Below are 19,677 nucleotides of genomic sequence, written 5' to 3'. Positions count from 1 at the left end.
AAAAGAAAACCAAGCCCTAAGTCAAGACGATGTTGCTCTTTCACTCTGAAAGTCTACCAGTTGTTGCCGGCATCTGCTGAGATGGTTATTCATATCACAACTCCTTTCAAGGAAGATTACACTACTTTTGTTGTATTCAGCTGTCACTGGAAAGGGAATGTTTGGGGTGTTTTCCTAAACTCTTGTTCCTCTAGTCATGATGCCAACAAATTGTTTTAATCTGCTTGATCTCAGCCTTACTACTATTTCAAATGTGTAGTCTTGGTTCCGGTTTGTTGAAGCCCGGGGAGAAGAGGAACAATGGAGTGCAGAGTGTCATTCTTCACATGGAGAAAAACCTTTATTTCCTAGATGCTCCATGCAGCTGATTTTCCTAAGATACTTATAGAGCTTAAACATTTCAACTGTTAATGATTTAACCCGTAGTCTTCCACACTTTTGCATGGGCTTAATGGTTGCCACAATAATTCACATATAGTACCTTGGTCTTGGCCCTAGTATTGAAGGCAGTGGTTCATTGCATTAAAGTTCATGGGAGTTTTTAATGAAGATCTAATGGGTTTGCGATTCTTGAAGCAAGCTGGGCAGGCTCATTCTCTCCAGACCAAAATGTGTTGCATTCATGCTAGTTTCAGATCCAGGTGATACGCCTGTGCTACAGTGTCTAGACTTCTCTCCAGTATCATGGGGATGGAGTTTTGCTGCATGGAGGAGGATGCTTTTAAAATGCATATCGTCTTTGCCTCGCTGTCTCAAACTATCTTGAGGCCTTGTCTCTCTGGCTGCTGAGAGTGCCCTGAGGTGTGCTAAGGGTTTGGGACTCCATTGCTGGGAAATGGGATGGTGCAAGGACTTCCCAGCTCTTGTCTCACATGCTGTGCTGCTCCAGGACTCATAATCTCTTGGATAGTATACATCGATTAGACTCATGAATTCTGAACAATGTTTCTTAATATTACCACATCTCTGTCCTTTTATTCGTGTCGTCTTTTGGGGATATTGAATGTTTGGGACATAATGCAGTAGAATTCCACTTCAGTTGTATGCTATACAACAAAATACACTTGTTCTGGGAACAGCCCGGGAGATCTCTCTTCCCCCATTTTCTCCTCATTTCCCCCATCTCTCCTGTGTTCTCTGTTTTCCTTCTCATGCCTCTTTCCTCTTTATTAAATTACAAGGGGTTTCATACCTTTAAATCTTACAGTTATTTCCCTTCTGCCTGACTGCAATTTCTTTTACATGGAGTAAAATAATTTTTTTTTCTTTGAAATGTTTTCACCCCTGCCTACAGGGCCTGAATAACAGCCACACCCAGTTTGTTTGGCAGTGCTTTGAGAAGCCACAGTGGCACCAGAGCTGGTGACAAACACAGGAAAATGTAAGGTCAGAAAAGTCTTAGGCTCTGTCATATTATTCAGCAGCTGTATTTTTTTGGGATACATGAAATGAGGATCTAATGGGTTCATGACTCTTAAAGCAAGCAAATCAGATGGGCAGGCTCATTCTTTCCAGACCAAAATGTGTTGAATTCATGCCAGTTTCAGGTCCAGGTGATAGACCTGTGCTACAGTGTCTAGGCTTTTCTAGGCCCTCTGAGGTACTTCTGCATGGACAGAAGATGAGCTGGTGTCATGTCTATTTGTAGTATTCTTTAGAAGTTGAAGCTTTAAAAATGTTTTCTGCATTTGCTTCCATATCTTTTCCTGTCTACCCACCCATGCATCTGATAAGGAACACTGTCATATGCATCCATAGATCTAGCAGCTGTCCATTACTTTTCTAAAAAAAATTCTTTCATGATCTGTAATGTACATGATCTGTGATGTAAGCAAATGGTGTTTTGTTTTTGTTTTGTTTTGTCTGTTTTTTGTTTTGCCTTATAGGATACTCTAATTTCTCAGGGAAAAAATAAAAATTGTTATCCAGATGTTTAGCAAAGAAACCTTTTTTTAATTCCCCTAACTCAGTGACTTGCCCCAGAAGCAGTCCAGTAAATTTTTTTTCCACTCTTGATGCTATTGTTCAGACACCTTTTACTAGTGAAAAATCAGCTGTTCTTTCTACCTTTTTTTTATTTTTTTTCCCTTGGGAATTGGAATGTTTGAATATAATCTTCATATGTATATATTTTTTGTACTATATATACATGTGCATGTATATTAAATACTTTTATATATATACCATTTTGTGTCAGGAGGGTAAAGCAATGAAACATAGTGGCTACTCATGGGGTAGACTGAAGTCCCTGGAATAATTCAGTTTCAACTCAAAAAAGAGCCTGTTTCCCACACACTGTATTGGCCAGGAGATTGAAGTTGCTGACAATGCTCAGCTTTTTATATAGTCTTTTATCTCTTCTGGCCTTAGGCCCTGGAATAGCTCGGAGATAAGAAGAGAGATGGTCAGCTTGGAGTTGATGGTTAGCTGGTGTAAGGACTTAAAGGCCAGGTCTGCAGAGTTCATGATAGACTATGTGTTGACATGACTTTCTGCAGTATTCTGTACAAGCTGAAGTTTCTTATGTGTTGAAAAGTTATGCCTGAAAACAGCAGCCTGTTATACTGCTGGAAGGCAGAACATGGCTTTACTGGTTGGTGTTGTCTGGAATTTAAAGGATGCCTGATATCTGCTGAATTAGCAGTTGATTGTGGATCAGATTTATGAGTTAGCCTTAAGAGTTAGGTTGGCAGGATTTAAGAACCTAAGGCAGGCACCAAACCTTTGTAAGCTAGTCATGTCTAAATATCTACGTAAATCCAATCTTCTATGTGTTAGTTTGCCTGATAGCTCACAGAGAGAATTATTCTACTTTACCTCCCAAGCAGTTCTGTGGGGATGAAGACTTGGAGGCAGACAGTTAATGTAGTGATAGATACCAGTTCCTAACTGGGATTGGTAAGTGAGAGAGACTAAGTCTGCCTGCCAACTTTTATAACCATGAAATCTACCTAGTGGGTGAGTTTATTAATTTTTTTTTTAATAGAGGGACTTTAAAATGGCCTTATCAGTCTATGGTACAGTTACATAGTAAAAACTGGCAACACCGACAAAAAAATACTTGTTAACTGTTCAGTTCTGTCATACAGGCTTCTTTATATTGCTAGAGAAATATGAATACTGCTGAAAAGTCCTACTGGAAAAGCCTAGGAACAGGGAAAATGGCATCAAGCTCAAACTCTGATCAAGGGGTAACAAATAATCCAAGCTGCAGGATTGTCACTGAAAACTTGCAGTCACTGATCTTGATCATGTAAGCTAGTCCCTGCTGACCTGGAGGTCTTGGAGATACTTATCAAATCACTGCAGCGAGCTATAGCTGTGGCTACAGAGGAAAGCTCAGAATTGCTTAGGTCACAGAGTCAAAATATTCACTTAATACATGTGGCAGGCAGTGCCAGTTCCAGAGTGTACTATAATAGCCTTTCTGCAGTTGATTCCTCTTCAGAAATGTGTATTTCTTTCTCCACATTATAAAAATTTCTCCAGATATTTTACCTGATTTATACTTGTATATATTTATAAATATTAAGTTTAAATTTAATATATAAATACACTTTATATATAAATACACTTTATGTATAAATACATGTATAAAACTGTACTATGACAGATGTGTGTGTCTTCATTTAGGAATTGTAGCCTGTATTATATAAACATATGTATTTATACATGTAAATATATAAAAATCTTGTACTATAGCAGATGATTTTGCTGAAATAACTGTAGTGAAAATAATCCAGGCTACTATATGAAATCAAAGAGGGACAATGGGAATGAGAATAAATTGTAAATCCCATTTAAATCCCTTCCTTTGGCTTCTAAAAGAGCTCTTTTCCGCCATGTTAGTAAACTCATATTAAGATAACTCCTGAAGACAGATGACTTTAAGTGTACATTATTAACTAGTTGTCTAGTAGGACAGGGGACTGACGCCCTTTATTTAGAAATTAAACCCATCCCTGATCTAAAGCTGAAATTTAGATTCTGTTGAAAGCTCTATTTTGGGTCTTGCTTGCTGAAAATAGACCCGCCAGTTAAAGCATGCTGTGTAGGACTATTGTATTCAACCATATTTTCTAGCCAGTTTTTTCTCATGTAGTTGGTCATATATGCATGAAGTGTTAACTTGATGCAATTGCAGTTTGACTGTACAGTGCCATGAAATAATTCACCACAGTGCATTGAGAAAAACCATACTATTTTATAATTTCTTGGATTACTTTCATGGAAGAAAGTTGCATTATTTCCTGCTTTCACAGCGTTTTTTTCACAGATGTTTTCAAGTTATTTCTGTTTAACTGTTTTCTGCAACTTCTTGAAGCATGGAAAGAAAGAATTGTTCTATTCTTGACTTATCAGAGATCAAGTCAGCCATTTGTTCTCACTTGAAAAATGTAGTCTGTGTAGGTGAGCCAAAAACTAAGGGATTACTGTTCAGAAATCCAGTTTGTATTCACTTAATTATTGTGCAGAAAAAATTATTCTTTTCCCCTCCATACTCATCTCCCAGAATGTGTAAGTCATGTTTTAAATATGTTAAGATGTTACAGCAACAAAATTTCAGTCACTTCTGTGTATTTAAGCTGTGGTTCTTTTTTTTTTTTGCGTGGACATGCACATGGTTGCGGATTTAAATAATCAACAATATGATTAATGACCATTTCGGAAAAGACTGGTCTGAACCACTATTACAATAGTTATTTCCTGTGCTTCCTACTCCCAGCTTGCTTTGGCATGCCGCCCTAGAAAATGATTGGCTGCATTACTATATTTCTTACAAATTCAATACCACCAGATATGGACCACAGACTGCAAAAATATGCAAATGAGTCTGACCTTGACTGAAGTAGACCTTGGAGTTTGAACGGACAACCATCTTCTCTGGTTTTCTGTGTCTCTAAGTCTGATTTGTCACACCTATTACCAGGACCTGTGAAATATTGATGTTTGTACTGAGTTTGGTAATCAACACTAAATCTCTAATGATCTGGATACTTATTGGGCTAAGATCTATTCAGTAAGCGGATTGGACTGTAGTTCTGTACCTCTCACTATTTCTTGGGGTTCCCTAGAAGATAGAAAAATTTTCTACTGGCTGTTGCTGTAACTGGTGATCTTCAGCATGAGGGCACACTGGGACGTATTTTTCAATACTTTGTTCCTCTAGAGGTCCTCTCAGTTGCCTTCTCTTTCTTGCTGTTACTTTACATTCTCCCTGAAGCGTTGCACATCACTAGAAAGCATAAGAATACAATCTGAAGCCATAAGAGACCACAGCTATGGAACAGTAGGAGACTTAATCTGATTTTGACAGATTATAGAATCACTAAGGTTGGAAAAGACCTTTAAGATCATCAGGGCCAACCATCAACCCAACAATAGCATGTCTCCTAAACCGTGCCCTGAAGTGCCGCGTCTACACGTTTTATTGAACACCTCCAGGGATGGTGACTCCACCACCTCTCTGGGCAGCCTTTTCCAATGTCTGACCACTCTTTCAGGGAAGACATTCTTCCAAATATCCAATCTAAACATCCCCTGAGGCAGCTTGAAGTTGTTTCCTCTTGTTCTATTGCTGCTAACTTGGGAGAAGAGACCAACACCCACCTCACTACAACCTCCTTTCAGGTAGTTGCAGAGAGCGATGAGGAGGCTGAAGGGAGACCTTTTCTCCAGCCTAAACAACCCCAGTTCCCTCAGCCGCTCCTCATAAGACTTATTCTCCAGGCCCTTCACCAGCTTCGTTGCCCTTCTCTGGACACGCTCCAGCAACTCAATGTCCTTTTTATACTGAGGGGCCCAAAACTGAACACAGTGTTCAAAGTGTGGCCTCACCAGTGCCAAGTACAGGGACACGATCACCTCCCTGATCCTGCTGGCCACACTCTTCCTGATACAAGCCAGGATGCTGTTGGCCTTCTTGGCCACCTGGGCACACTGCTGGCTCATGTTCAGCCGGCTGCCAACAAACACGATTTTTTTTCTTCTCTGCTCTTTTCTTGCGAGTTTGTTGTTTTTGGTTTGGTGTTCTTAAGCATCATGATGTGAACTCAGAAGCTTATTATTTAGTTGCAATGGTGTGCCAGATGATCAAGAAGCAAAATCTAGTCTGTGTTGGAAAACCTTCATTCCCTGTGTTCCTTTACAGGGATATTGAGCAGAAATGTTCCACTGGGATGTGGTAGCTTTCTGTATGTGTTTTCCAAGGTTAGGTGGCAGATGTCTTGATCCTTGCTTTAATGCCACCGGCAGCAACAGATATTTATTCCCATGTATGTGAATGTAATATCTCATTATCAAAATTAAAGATAATTTTAGCAGAGGTTTTGTGCGTAATTGAGGTTGTAAGGATTGTGTGTGCTATAATGCTGCAGTAGGCTAAAGTGAAAGGTGTAAAGTGATACAATGCTATCTTGTACTATTTCTACTCTGTTTGAAAAACTGACATACAGAAAAAAGTTCCAAGTCACCAAAATAGTATTTTACTTGTTTTCTTTAGCAGTGTGGGATAGAAGCCTTTTTGGGAGTCAACCAAGCATATTTTTAACATGCCTGTATGAATGGAGGGCAATCAGTCTCTGCTGCACATATTACTGTCTCAGCAGAAGGTGTTTGGCAAGGAATGGTGAGCAGAAATGGCTCTGCTGCCATTTGAAGCTGTGTTCAGGTTTTGCTTTCTGTTATCACCATGGCTGAGCTTGTCATGTATTACATGCCAATTGTACTGGGCAGCCATTTTCTGCTGGCCTGCGACATGCTAGCTTGAAAAGTTTCACTTTAACTGACTTTCACTTTGCAGGAGATGACAAAGATGGTAAATACTTTCTAGTAAGTTGTTACTGCAGTATAGTTGTGCTGCAAAAGAGAAATCACCACAGTGATACCAGTAAGTCTCTGAAAGTCCTGAGGATCAGGGAACAAGCATAAGCCTTGGAGCTGAAAGGTTAATATTATCCCCTTTACCATCATTTATTGACCCACACTAAATATATATATTTGAACTTCTTGTTTCTTTCTGGGTTGAATTGTATCAATATATTTTTTCTGGGTTGTGTCAAATTTTATGTCTTCATCATAAAACTTAATAGGATTTTGGTCTGCCTGATGTATGCACATGCATCCTTAACTTAAATTTATCCCTCTTCATTGTTCATCTGCTTGCTGCTATAAGCAACAGATGTGCAATAAACTGGGCAGCAGCAAAGGATACTTGAACTAATAGCAAACAGAGTTAGTTCAGGTGTGTTTGATCACTACTTCTCAATTACATCATGAGTCTATCTGCAAATGTCAGATAAACAAAAGTTTGGGAGAAGAAAATGGTTTTCATTGATATCTTGTGTTAAATGAAAAAGTAGTGGCAATAGACAGTAAAGCAGCAGTCTAATAGCCTTAAAACTCTTGGGTTTTCATTCATATTGCCATGTCAGACTTCCATGTTAGTCTCAGAAAAGACTGCCAAGCACAAGCCTTAGTTTGTGACGTGAGCCATTATTCATGTGCTGTTCTGCCGGACTACATCTCCTGTTTCCTTTGAAGCAGTGTGGAGTTGGTGTGTGGGCTTTTGGAGGAAGAGATCCAGAGCATTCCTGGAAATTAAGTTGTTTAACCTTTCTTCTCTCCCCCTCACCTCCTGATGGCTGCACTAGAAATAAGTATTATCAGGTTCTGCTCTTTTGGTATCCTTCATGTATCTTTTGAAGGGCATCTTCTAATGAGTTAGACTGAATGGAGGGCTAATGTAAAATCTTAACTTGGTTTCAGAGAACTTAGAGAACTTGGTGGAGTCATGTCTACAATGAATTTAATGTTAAAGACTCACAAACACTTCTGTGAACTCTCCATATGATTTGTTTTGGGGCAAAAAGCATATTCTTGAACATCTGCCTAAACCTACTCTAATAAGAATAAAAGTAACTTGTGCAGTTCTGGAGGTCTTAAGAAGTTCACAGATAATGATGTAGATATGAACAGTTGCTGCAAGTGCCTACAAGAGGGGAAAAAAAAGAAGCTGTAATTGTAGTTGGAGTAGTGTAACTGGCTGTGCGGGGAAGGTATGGATCCAGTTAATTTTGGGAAGGAGAGAGGCAAGGTAATGTGGACCTTCCAGCAGCCTCAGGATATGAATATTCCACATTTGGAAGGTCAATATCACAGTGACAAAACAATACTAGTAGATATGGTATTAAGATTGGATATACTATATAAATAACCCTAGATGTTTGGGGGAGTGTGGTTTTTTGTGTTTTCTTTTGTTTTTTTGGTGGTTCCCCCCCATGTGTATAACTTGTAAATTAGCTTTCCTTTTTGTGGGAATACATTTGTTATGTGTGAGATTTCCTTTGTAGTTAGTCATTTGACAACTCTCCATCTGGGCCCTGAAGTCTAGGATAAAGATGCTCTGCATGGTCCTATCCTATTGCTGCCTTGAGGGTGGTGATGTATAGGTATTACAGCCTCTTTTTATAGCTTTTATTTCATTTTCTTATTTGCCCCAGTTGGTTTTTGCTAAAACAAAGTTGTGCTCTTTGCATACGGCAATGGTTGGGAGAAAACTGCGGGCTAAAACTCTGAGTGTACTCAGAATATTCATTGTTATTTCTAAAATTAACTTAGAGAACTGATCGATCTGCCATGCTCTTAGGAACAAGAATATCTGGCTCTGAGTTAGAATATCATCAGGCTGGTTCATGAAAGACCTTGAGTCTTGCCTGGGTAGCTGGAGTTGTGGGGGTTAAGGAATGTATTTTAAGTGATGGGTAATCTGTGTTGGTGAAAGAAAGCTTGTAACTAGTGGTGAAAATGACAGGAATTGGGAATGAGATTTTTGCATATATAATGTCAGATAAAATTCTGTGGCCTAAGGATATTTCCTGATTGCTCTCATTTTGTGAGTGTATTACTTGTTTGGGTGTGGTTTTTTTTCCTCCCGCTTGCTATATGCATGTTCTATCAGGCAGGGGATGTATAGCCTACTGCAAATGCTGAGGCTGTCAAATTAGCCATTGCTGTTTATAGCGTTGGTTTTTTTCCCCACATAGCTAACAGGCAGCAGCTGACAATGAAATTTTCAGTGGCAGAGATGTACTGAGTATCAATATAAAGGAATGACAGATCATCTCTACTTCTGTGCTGTTTTTTCAGACTGTTCTGCAATGACTACAGCAAGATATAGGCCTACCTGGGACTTGGTACTTGACCCGTTAGTGTCCTGCAAGCTCTGCCTTGGTGAATATCCTGTTGAGCAGATGACAACAATAGCACAATGCCAATGCATCTTCTGTACCCTGGTGAGTTTGCTTTTTTTAATGGGTGTAAACAACCATGCACGATTTTAACAGCAGAAATCGTGTGTTTCTGCTGAGTGGGTTTTACCCAGAAGTGTTGATGCTGCAGTAGAAATATGGTTGCTGCATTCACATATTTACCTTTTATCTATCAGCGGCTTGGATTTGTGGGTGGTTTGGTGGTGGTGGGTGTTTCTTTGTGGTGGTTTTTTTTTTTTTTAACTTTAGCCCCAAGTCTTTCTGGAACAGAGCCATGCACACACTTGCAACTAGCAAAGTGTTTAATATATTAGATTCTAATTTCACTCTATCATAATTACAATCACATAACAGGTTTTCAATACCATATTGCACAAATGTGTGCCTAGAATAAGAAGGGTCTTGTCAGTTAATTATAAAACACTATTTGGTGAACGTAAGTGTAGTATGTAGCAAAGAATATTATAATAAATTGGTATTGCTAGTTTACAAGCAGAGAAACAAAAGTCATAATAGTAGTTTTCCATTCCTAATGATTTGGAATGAAAATGTTAGATCCTTTAATTTTGCAATGGGTGCAGGTAAACAATGGCCTTGTAATGATTGTTCAGCAGTGGAAAAATTACAGTAACATCAGTAAGAATGTAATTTCTGGGATACATGCTCAAAACTTTTAACACTGTCATAAACTCTTCAGAAATAATAGTTTCAGACATGGGATCAGGTGACTTTTAATTTGAAAGTCCTTTTCAAAAAAGCTAGTTTTGGGTTTGTTTGGGTTTTTTTTGTGGTGGGAGGGGTAATGTTGAAGAACAAGGATTTCCTTTTAAAGTCATTTTTTCTATCTTTTATTTTTCTTTATGGAAATATTACCTTTTCTAAATAGTAGATTTTTTCCTGATGGTTGTTGTGAAGTTATTGGGGGATGCCAACAGGACAGACAGCTCCTTTCTGTTGCTTACTGAAAACAGCAAAAAAAATAATGCAAACAGCTCAGTTTCTAGTATGCATAATATTCTATAAACTCCAACTTTGATGTTCCATGGGAAAAAAGAAAGTTAGTACACAAGAGGTAAACAGGTATAGTCTGTTGCAAATGCTATGCCTGTTCAATTAAAAAATAAGTATTGCTTCGTTACGCACTTTGAAAGGAGTGTTTGCTCAAGCATGCAAAAGTATATAAAATAATAGGCTTCATGAAAAACAGAATAATAGGCTTTGTGAAGACTCTTCTCTACTGCACAATGGATAGTTCTAGTATTTACAGCTCAGTTTTCTGTGTCTCCCTGTTGCCTAGATGAGGACAATATTTTAATTTCATTTTTCAGTAACATTTAAGTGGCAGCAGAAAGGCCAGGTTACCTGATACATCTTTTGCTCTCCATCTTGTTCCTTCTGACTTTTGCTGCCATCACTGATCTTCAATTGTTTTCTTGGTAGAATACAGTTGCTGACTCATACTGCTGTCTCGAAAGCCATAATCTGTTATAGTTATTAAGGGTAAAACTTTTGCCAATAAACTGTTGTTAGGACCTGGCATAAGTAAACTTACTGTGGTGATACTAGATTCCTGTATTGAACTCTATCCAGGTGGAATCATCAGTCCATTTTTATCACTTGTATTTGATTGTCTTGAATAGTTCTTTCAGCTTTATCCTGTTTAAGCAAACCAGCATTCCTTGTCTGCTGCTTGTCTGCCATTTGTATGAGCTTCACTACAGTGAGTTGGGTGCCCTGCAAAAATTATTTACCCTAAAGTTCCCATAAATGAATAGGAAATAATATTACCCTTGCTTTCATTGATGGTGGTGGGGGAAGAAATAAGAATCAAGCCCAATAATCGCAAGAGGCAATAGCTATAAACCTGTTACAGCCTAGTAATTCAGCATGACTGAAACCCAAGGGCTCCATCTCTACCTTGTGGACAGCATGCAGATTAATATATTGCATAAGAAAATACTCCCATAATGAGTCAGGCAAGACTGTTTAGCCCATTGGCAAATGTTAAGGAAGAGTGTCACAAGTACACACTAATTCTTCTACTGGTGTTCCTCCAGTGATTTCCAGAAACTTGGTGTTTCTGGAAATCATAGTTGCAGCCCTCAATATGAACTGTGTTTTGTAAACAGCCAAATTAAGGTTATTGAAAACCAACAGAGGGAAAAAAAATAATCTTTTTGACTCAAGACTTTGGATGGAGCCTACATACAGTAGTTCCAGTACATTATAGTAGGATAAGTAGAAATACAATTGAGAAATATTTGACTGTCTCTGTTTTGTTCTTGATGGACCAACATATAATTTTGTTCTGGCTTCTTGCTTTTATGTAAATGATCTGAGGTAACTGATGGTTTCTGCAGTGATATGAGCAAAAATGAAAAAGGGATGTCCATTAAAAGTGTGAAAAACTATTTTTGCAGCTCTTGCTCGCTCCTAGCTCTAGCCCTTCTGTTTAAATTGCAGCAAGCTGATACAGCATGAGTATGTATTACAAAGAGATCTTTCAAGTGCAATGCTACGGGTATGTAGGCAGAATTTAGATCAGCACACAGATTTCTCAATCCTATATTATTTCTGTCTGCACTATATATAAAGAGTCTTCACTCTTTATATCCATGGAAGTGCTGTGGTAAAGATCTCATGAAGAATTGTCTCTTCCTGACGCTTATACAATAACACAACATTGCTATTCAGAAGGATAGAATGGGGACACTGTTTCCTTTTGGTCTCTGGCAGAGCTGTGCATGGATTGAATAGAGCAGACTGCCACTCCTCTGCTGATAAGGCGTAGATGCTACCATTTCCCATCATATTATTTTGCCAGTGGTTGCCATTAGTACAATACTCCATTATGGGTTTTATCGTTAAGATCGTTAATGCGCCCACAATGCTGTGAGCTCTCTCAAGTTTTGTGTATCTCATCCATTAGGAATGTATCCATTGTTGGATTGCTTAGGGTACCAGAGGAACAAAAGTCTAGAGAGCAGAAAGGAAAACAAGCTATCTGCTGTTGGCTTTTTGTTTGGTTGTTTTTCCGAGTATTGTCAAGGGGCAAGCTAATATTTCTTCCCTTCTGGAATCATGTCAGCAACAGGATCAATCTTAAGTGTGCTTTTAAAATTTTGGACCAAGAAGCTTAAATGTCTTGCTTTTCATCAAATTACTTTTCCCTACTTAAATAGCACAGAGTAGATAGCTAGTAGACTTAAATTTCAAGATAGTCACTTAGCAGTTGTTTGTCCCCAGAGAAGTAATTGATTTTGCATGTTTTCATCGGAAAGCTTTCCTTATGACCCTTATCTCCTTACAGAAGGAAAGGGAGGTTAAAGCAAACAGAGCATCACTTTTTTGTGTTTTCTTTCTTTTGATTTTGTTTTGTATTAGTTACTGCACCAAAATTTTTCAGTTATTACTTAGCCTTTGCTTTTTTGGGGGTGAGGTGAAAAAGGGAGGGGGCAATTTTAGTCCAATTCCTGTCTGAAATTCTGGCAATTTCATAATCTATGATGAAATTCTCATGTGTCTTAAAGGACAGGATGTTTCATTGATGTGTTACCAATTGTATAGGTACTAAAGTTACAACTGGTTTTGTTCCAGTTTATATTCTTGCATGGAAGTCCATCAGTTACTTGCTGAAATGCGGTGTGATTCAGGATTACAGGTATATTGGGTGTACATATATAATTTTTATAGATACAGACATACACATAGAAGTGCCAAATAATGTATTGCAAGTACAGTGATGCCACTGCTCTTACAGAATCACAGAATGGTAGGGGTTGGAAGGGACATGTAGAGATCATCTCATCCAACCGTCCTCCTTGAGCAGGGACACCTAGAGCAGGCGACACAGGAATGCGTCCAGGCGGGTTTCAATGTCTCCATGGAAGGAGACTCCACAACCTCCCTAGGCAGCCTGTTCCACTGCTCTGTCACCCTCACAGGAAAGTTTTTTTTTTTCATGTTTAAGTGGAACTCAACACAAGCTAAGCTCCTTCTGGCTTCACATTAGGTTGTTCAGTCCCCTTCAAGATTTTATGCAGTGCTGATCATTCTGGTACCAGAGGACTTGTTGCTTACCTTTCTCAAATTTAAAAAAAAAAAAAATCAGTCAAGTAAGCAATCCAGACAAGCAAATGTCTAGAAGAAATATGAAGCCTGAGAGAGAACTTGTCTTTGGGAAAAAAAAATTTGATTACTCATCTGCAATTCACCTTGTTACTGGTGGAAGGAAAAAGTGCTCTTCAGATATGTGAGAGAGAGGTCCTACAATCAAATAGAAGGTAAGAAAACTAATGTTAAGACCTACCTTCTGCTGCTTGTTTGTGATTTCTTGTTGGCCAGCTGTGGACATGTAGATGAGCTTAGTGGTGTTTGAAATTAATAACTGCTATGCCAATTTTATGTCTGTTTAGTAGATAATGTACTTTGATTCTTACCCATAGGCTCTATCTTAAGCCCTTGAGATGGCTGGTTAACATTCCCTGGACCTATAGGTATCCCTCTGAGTTTACCAGAACTGTGATTTAAGTCTATTTCTAAGTGTATTCCATCTCAAGTGGCATGACAGTGGGATAGTGATAGATTCTCCTGCTATCACTAGCTCTCTTTAACCAGGTTTACTGCATTTACCTAATCATGACTGTACATGTCTACTTAATTCTAGTCATTCCCCTAACTGAGCTTATTCATAGGCTGAAGACCTGAAAGGAAGACAAGACCCTATGATCAGCAAGGCAAATATCATTAGCCTGCTTGTAACTGGCAGTAGGAATCCTTTTTTTTTCCCTCCCGCTCCTTGTTGTCATGCTTGACTGGAAGCACATAGAGCTCTGCTGGCCTCTGAGTTGAAAGACAGGAAAAAGCACAATTTCCTTAGTGTTCTCCCTCACTCAAATGAGGCAGCATCAGCTTCTGCTTCCCCTGGGGCAAGGCAGATAACAAGAGCAGCGTGTATGGGAGCAGGTGGACTTGGCTGCCTTGCTTCTCTGTCATTATTTGTCCCTGCTTGCCAAGGGAAACCTGCCTTAGCAGGGCAGTGCCTGGCTGGGTCCAGACAGTCTCCCACCTCTACCAAGAGGAGATGCCCTGATTATTTTGAAACAGGGAGGAGGGAGGAACCTAATGGCTTGTGAGGTTTTATAGAATCTGGGTACTTCTTAGCAGCTGTAATGTTTTCCTGTTTCCCGCCAGCTGCTGGTAAAGCTTAGAGCTTGCTGCTTGTGCTCACTTCCCCTAAACCTTAGCAGAGAACTGATACTAATCTTGACATGTGATGTGTTAGTAGAGGCTTCATGGTTAGAGGTCGTCATGTGTTTGCATAGCAATTCACATGGCTGCCTGGGTTCTGACTTGCCTTGTAGGTGCTGTGATGACAAAACCCCCTGCTTAAATAATAAACTTGCCTATTTACAGAGTATTGCACAGTTGAAAACTGCAGAACCCTGAGCGAAAACTAAACTTGATGCAGAGCCTTCAGCTGTCCCCTCTCCTGTGTGATGTTACCAAATAAGATTAACATTATGTCTTGATTTGGTTGTTGGGAAAACTAGTTCATTTTTGTTTGCATCAGGTTTTGCATGTAAAAGTGAAAGGTCCTTTGTTTGCAAGTGTATTGTCTTCCCACTCAGAAATATTCATTCTGTTCTGAAATAGAATGAACTCTTCTCAAACAACCATATAAGGGGAGACTGATTCTTTTTGTTGCTTTTGCCTCCTGAGTGTTTCATCCTGCATATGTTGGCATTTGAAATAAAATTATTTTAAAAGTTTACTCTGTGTTATTCTACTAATTGCAGCCCTGAATAAGTGAGAACAAGCAGCTGATGCAAGAAAACAGGGCTGAAAATCCAACATGAAAAAAATATTTACATGTACATCTACTTGCAATAGCTATTCTAAGATGAAGATATGCATAAGCTACAAGATATTATCCTTCTATCATTTGGCCATTTTCTGCTGACTGTCTACTGATGTGAAAGATTTCTCTGAAGAAAAATTGTTCATCTTCTATATATTTTACAGTACACACTCATATATAAATGTGGATATAAACTCTGTCTCAAAAAAAAAATCCACCAAAAAGATCCCAGTAACCCACCATAGGCAGCTGTAAGTCTTCATTGCTTTCCCTTTCCTTTATAAGACATTCAGCTGGAAACATGCACTTGCTTTTTGGGTTCATTTAGTTCTTCTTGCTTGGTCCTGCCTGTGACTTCCACAGCCATTGATTGCTGTGTCTCAGGTTATTTGCCGTAGTCTAATATTTCTCAAGCTGAAGAAGTCATCAGGGCTCCTCTTTCAGGGGTAGTTTTCACTGAAAATACCTGCATCTTTGACACATACATTACTACTTGCCTCACCTTTATCATTGACTGCTGGCCTGATGCTGACATTTCCCTGTACTCAAACTGGCACAGCTCCTCCAATGTGGAGGTTTTGGAGGCTGCACTCAAGTAGAGGGGTGCTGTACTTAATCCCTAATGTGAATAGCTCGCCTGTGAGTTGTTTGCATCTGTTAAGAAGTGTGTACCAGGGACTGCTGTGATATTTGGGTGTACTGTCAAAGTATTTTGGCAGATGTAGAGCCAAAGCAGCAAAAATCTGCTCTGCTGTCCACAGGCTAAATCAACAACTGTCTTTGCACTAAGCACAGTGGCATTTGCAATGGGTGAGCCCCTGCTCCTGGCAAGCTGCTGGCCATTTCCTATCCTGAGATTCTACCAGCTGAAAGGAGCATGAGGGCTTTTAGACAAGGCCAACTTTTACAGCTCAGGAAACAATGATTATATGGTTTGTCCTCAGATATAGAAGCACATGGGTTTCATTTATCTTCCCCAGCCAAGACACTGTTTGGCCATCATCCACAGGCAAGATGGTGTGACTAGATTTAGGCTGACAATATAGGTTCTAGAAGGGCTGCAGAACAGCTGGTGTAGTCTTTAAAAACTGGCAGCATTAGAGGCAGGAAAATGCATTTACCCTTACCAATTTTGAACAAAAAAGCCTCTTTAAAAAAGAGGCCAAGTGTTGCACAGGTAGTGGCTGGAAGACTGTTGAACAGCACTTTTCAAATTACTTGCCACTTGGGGGAAATGTTTTATCACCTGTGATGTTATCCATCTCTGGTGCTGGCTGAAGTCCCTTCCTCAGTGTGTACCTTCTTGTTCACAGCATAGAAGGCCAAATTTGGGCACTAGGTATTTCCCTGTTGCAGAGCTCTGGAGAGCCTTGCAGGTGCTTATCTTAGAGTCAAGGTTTTGTATGCTTGTGTAGCATGATTTGTCTCTGCAACAAAACAAAGGATATAAAGAGCAAACATGTAAGACTGTTCTCTGTTACTGCTTTCACATCTGTAAATTCAAAGTACTGAATGTCAAGATAAGTGACTGTTTCCTCCTGTTATTTATTCTTAAGGTTGAATGTGCTGCAGGGTTAATAAAATTTGGAATTTTGATAGTGAAGGTTTCTTTGAAAGCAGATTATTATCTCTGAGAAGATGTCTACAGAAGTGGAAATGATTTTTTAAAGTTCAAAGTAGTATCACTAACATTAAACATCTGTCTAATATACATCTGTCTCTGAGATCTGGGGGGGGTTGTGACGTTTGATATAGCTTCTATTCTTGGATTTGGTCAGTATAGCTGACAGTATATCTAATAAAGAAAAAAAAGTAATTCCCACAGTCTGTGTGATTAAGTGTGCATAGATATTTTCCAGTAAGTCATCTGTCAACCAAGTAGGGTTAGGGTGATACCAAAAAAAACATGTTGTAGATCTGCTGTAGACAATTGTGCACAATGGAGCAGCAGTGCAAGAGTATTTCAAAGTTAAGCCTGTGATTAAATAAGAATAGATTTGAGCAGGATTATAACGACTATTTTACACAAAAAGGCCATGGAGTAAGTTTGAAAAATGCTTAAAATCTCTTCAAGGAACCTACTGTTTTCTTTCTTTCCTCTCACATGTTTCCTTGCATGCTCCAAGTGTACCATGGAGATTGGGAGAAAGTAGTTTTCTTTCTTTACGAAACACTAAGATTAAGTGCATTTGTCTTATTACCAGATAAGCATTCCTGTTGTTTTTAGAAGTATCCACTGAAATATTAAAAAAAGGTAGGATATGATAGTTATATAGGGCTACAGGAATTCCTGCTGTAGAGGAGTCAAAAAGACTCAGGCTCAAACTGTACTTGGTTATTCTTCACGCCTCTTCAGAGAATAGCGCAGGTGTAGGCTGTTTATTTTAGGGAGTGTTTCTTCTTGGGACTGTTCAGCTTTGTCTAAATGGAAAGCTTTTCTAGAAAAAGCGATGTTTTCTTCAGGGAAGAGCTGTCTAGTCCAGAGAGAATTTGATGTTTGGACAAAAGGGAGGGGAGCTATTATTCCAAGAGTATTAGCTTCCACCTGAGCTCTGGACACGCAAATTAATATCTCTCTAATTTATTTGTAGTGAGAGACATTAATTCACTGACTCTCATGTACTCTGTCCCCCTGCCCTGGTAAGTATTGCACACTGCATGACTATTTGCTGTTCTAATCCGAAGCTAAAAATGAGCATTACATCCCATTACCTGAAAGACTTATGGACAGTGTGTCTACCAGTATAAATACCTATTCACCAGACTGCCTGCAGAATTAGCTTAGTGGAATTAGCACAGAGCAGTGGAGTAACCTTGCTATTACACTGTCTTCTGGCAAAAAAAAGATATGTTCCCAGTATTAATTTGTAAGTAACGTAAAAAAAAAATGCCTGGTATGCAGAACATATGAATATGGCAAAAGAGTATCAAAAGTAGTTGTTGCAGTAGTTTTGTTCACCTGTGTAGGGTCATCACATGAACTTTGAACTTTGGCTTGGTATCCCTTTAGCACAAAAACTACCTGTAGACCAAACTGTAGATGTGTAGCTACATAACACTGAATAAGTGCTTCTCACTCAATATCCTCTCATATTCTTCATATTCTTTCCTAGAATGTAAGCCCAAAACCAATCATTACATTTACCCAGCTTGATGTCACTTATAATGTGGATTATAAAATACCAACTAGGGTTTCCTGGCTCTTCATGTGGTTGAATGCAAGTTTATATAAATGTATGTGTGTATAAATGCATGTATATTTTTAGAAGTTCATCTAATCCTGTTTTGCAGATGATATAGAATTTGCAAGACTTCAGCAATTTAATCTACACGGTAATAATCATCTTGGAAACATTTTCTTGTTCAGCTTGAGCTTTCTTTCCAGTATTATTTTCCTTTTCCCCTATTTGCATATTCCCCTATTAGACTCACTAATTTTAGAATCAGACTTTTTGGTTAAAAAAACCAAACCAAAACAAAAAAAACCCAAACCACTCCTTTGTTGAAAAAGTATGTCAGCCCTTCTTTGTGTTCCTGAAGTGCAGTGCAAAAGTCTTAGTGATTGCCTGCCCAAGGTGAAGGGCTATTTACTTGGTTAATATTTGTGCACCATAGCAACTGCCTTTGTCTACCTTTAACAAGTGCATTGTGAGAAATTCATTCCCTTTCTTCTTTAGAACTTGGTAAATGCTAGATTTCTTTCCTTCTATTTCTTCTTTTTTTCCCCTTTCAATTTTATCAGTAGGTGTTCTGGGTTTTTTAAGTGTTTTACCAACACCAGCCTATGATGATTTTTTGTGTGGTGCACATTTTGTTTGGGATGGCTGTGGCCTAGTGCCAGCACTAAAATACATTTAAAGTTTTAAGAAATAAATCAAATGGTATGGTGATGCTATACTTGGCTCTGCAATCCTGTCATGCTTTTTGGCCTTTCCAAATCCATTGACTTATTTATAAAATTTCCCATATGACTTGGTACTTGCATCTGCAACATTAGTGTAGTCAGAAGTCTGCATTTTGACAAAATCCACCTAGCAGCTGTTAAGAAAATAATACAGGATAATCTTTTTGCCTACCTAATTCTCAAATAAAAGGTGACATCTTGAAAAGCCATTCATTGTCTCCATGATAGTAGCAATAACATATTCGTAAAAGTAAATTTGTTATAACTTTTCAAAAAGGTATGATCTTCTATTTTAAAAAATGAAGATATTCTCAAAAAAAATCTTCAAGTGTTTTTAATTACACGCATTTTGTATTATAAAATTACCTTTGGCACCAAGTGAACACATTTTTTCTGTCGAAGTAGATGGTAGATAAATGTTGCCCCATATGGAAAAAATGAAAATCAGATTCCCTTTTATGAATTTTGATGGTTTTACTTGTTTTTGGGTGTCAGGAGAAATGAGTCAAAGCACCACCATCAGAAATAAGTACAATTGTTGCTCAAATTCTCCTAAAAGAAAATTAAAAGCCAGACATTTTAATTCTTTATATTGAGATTTTGCTGTGGCCTGGGCAGGTTTGTTAGAGTTAAATGCAGCAGAG

The 19,677-nt window shown here is 38.6% G+C and overlaps 1 protein-coding gene across 6 annotated transcripts in view; it reads left to right on the top strand.

Moving 5' to 3' along the window:
- The window catches only part of RNF144A (ring finger protein 144A), a 68,236-nt gene that overhangs the window by 31,772 nt on the left and 16,787 nt on the right, over positions 1-19,677 (top strand). For 4 of the 6 annotated variants that reach the window (XM_075086876.1, XM_075086877.1, XM_075086872.1 and 1 more), the window contains one exon: positions 9,148-9,293. In XM_075086876.1, the coding sequence (XP_074942977.1) occupies positions 9,159-9,293 (135 nt within the window). In that variant the 5' untranslated portion in view covers positions 9,148-9,158. Of the gene's footprint in view, positions 1-1,294; positions 1,387-9,147; positions 9,294-18,443; positions 18,463-19,677 lie in introns of those variants that run through there. The other 2 variants (XM_075086875.1, XM_075086878.1) reach the window with 2 other exon arrangements.

Source organism: Phalacrocorax aristotelis, chromosome 3 (assembly GCF_949628215.1).
Source record: "Phalacrocorax aristotelis chromosome 3, bGulAri2.1, whole genome shotgun sequence".
Classification (NCBI taxonomy): domain Eukaryota; kingdom Metazoa; phylum Chordata; class Aves; order Suliformes; family Phalacrocoracidae; genus Phalacrocorax; species Phalacrocorax aristotelis.
The sequence above is the reverse complement of the archived record's forward strand: the minus strand, read 5'-3'. Positions and strand labels throughout refer to the sequence as shown.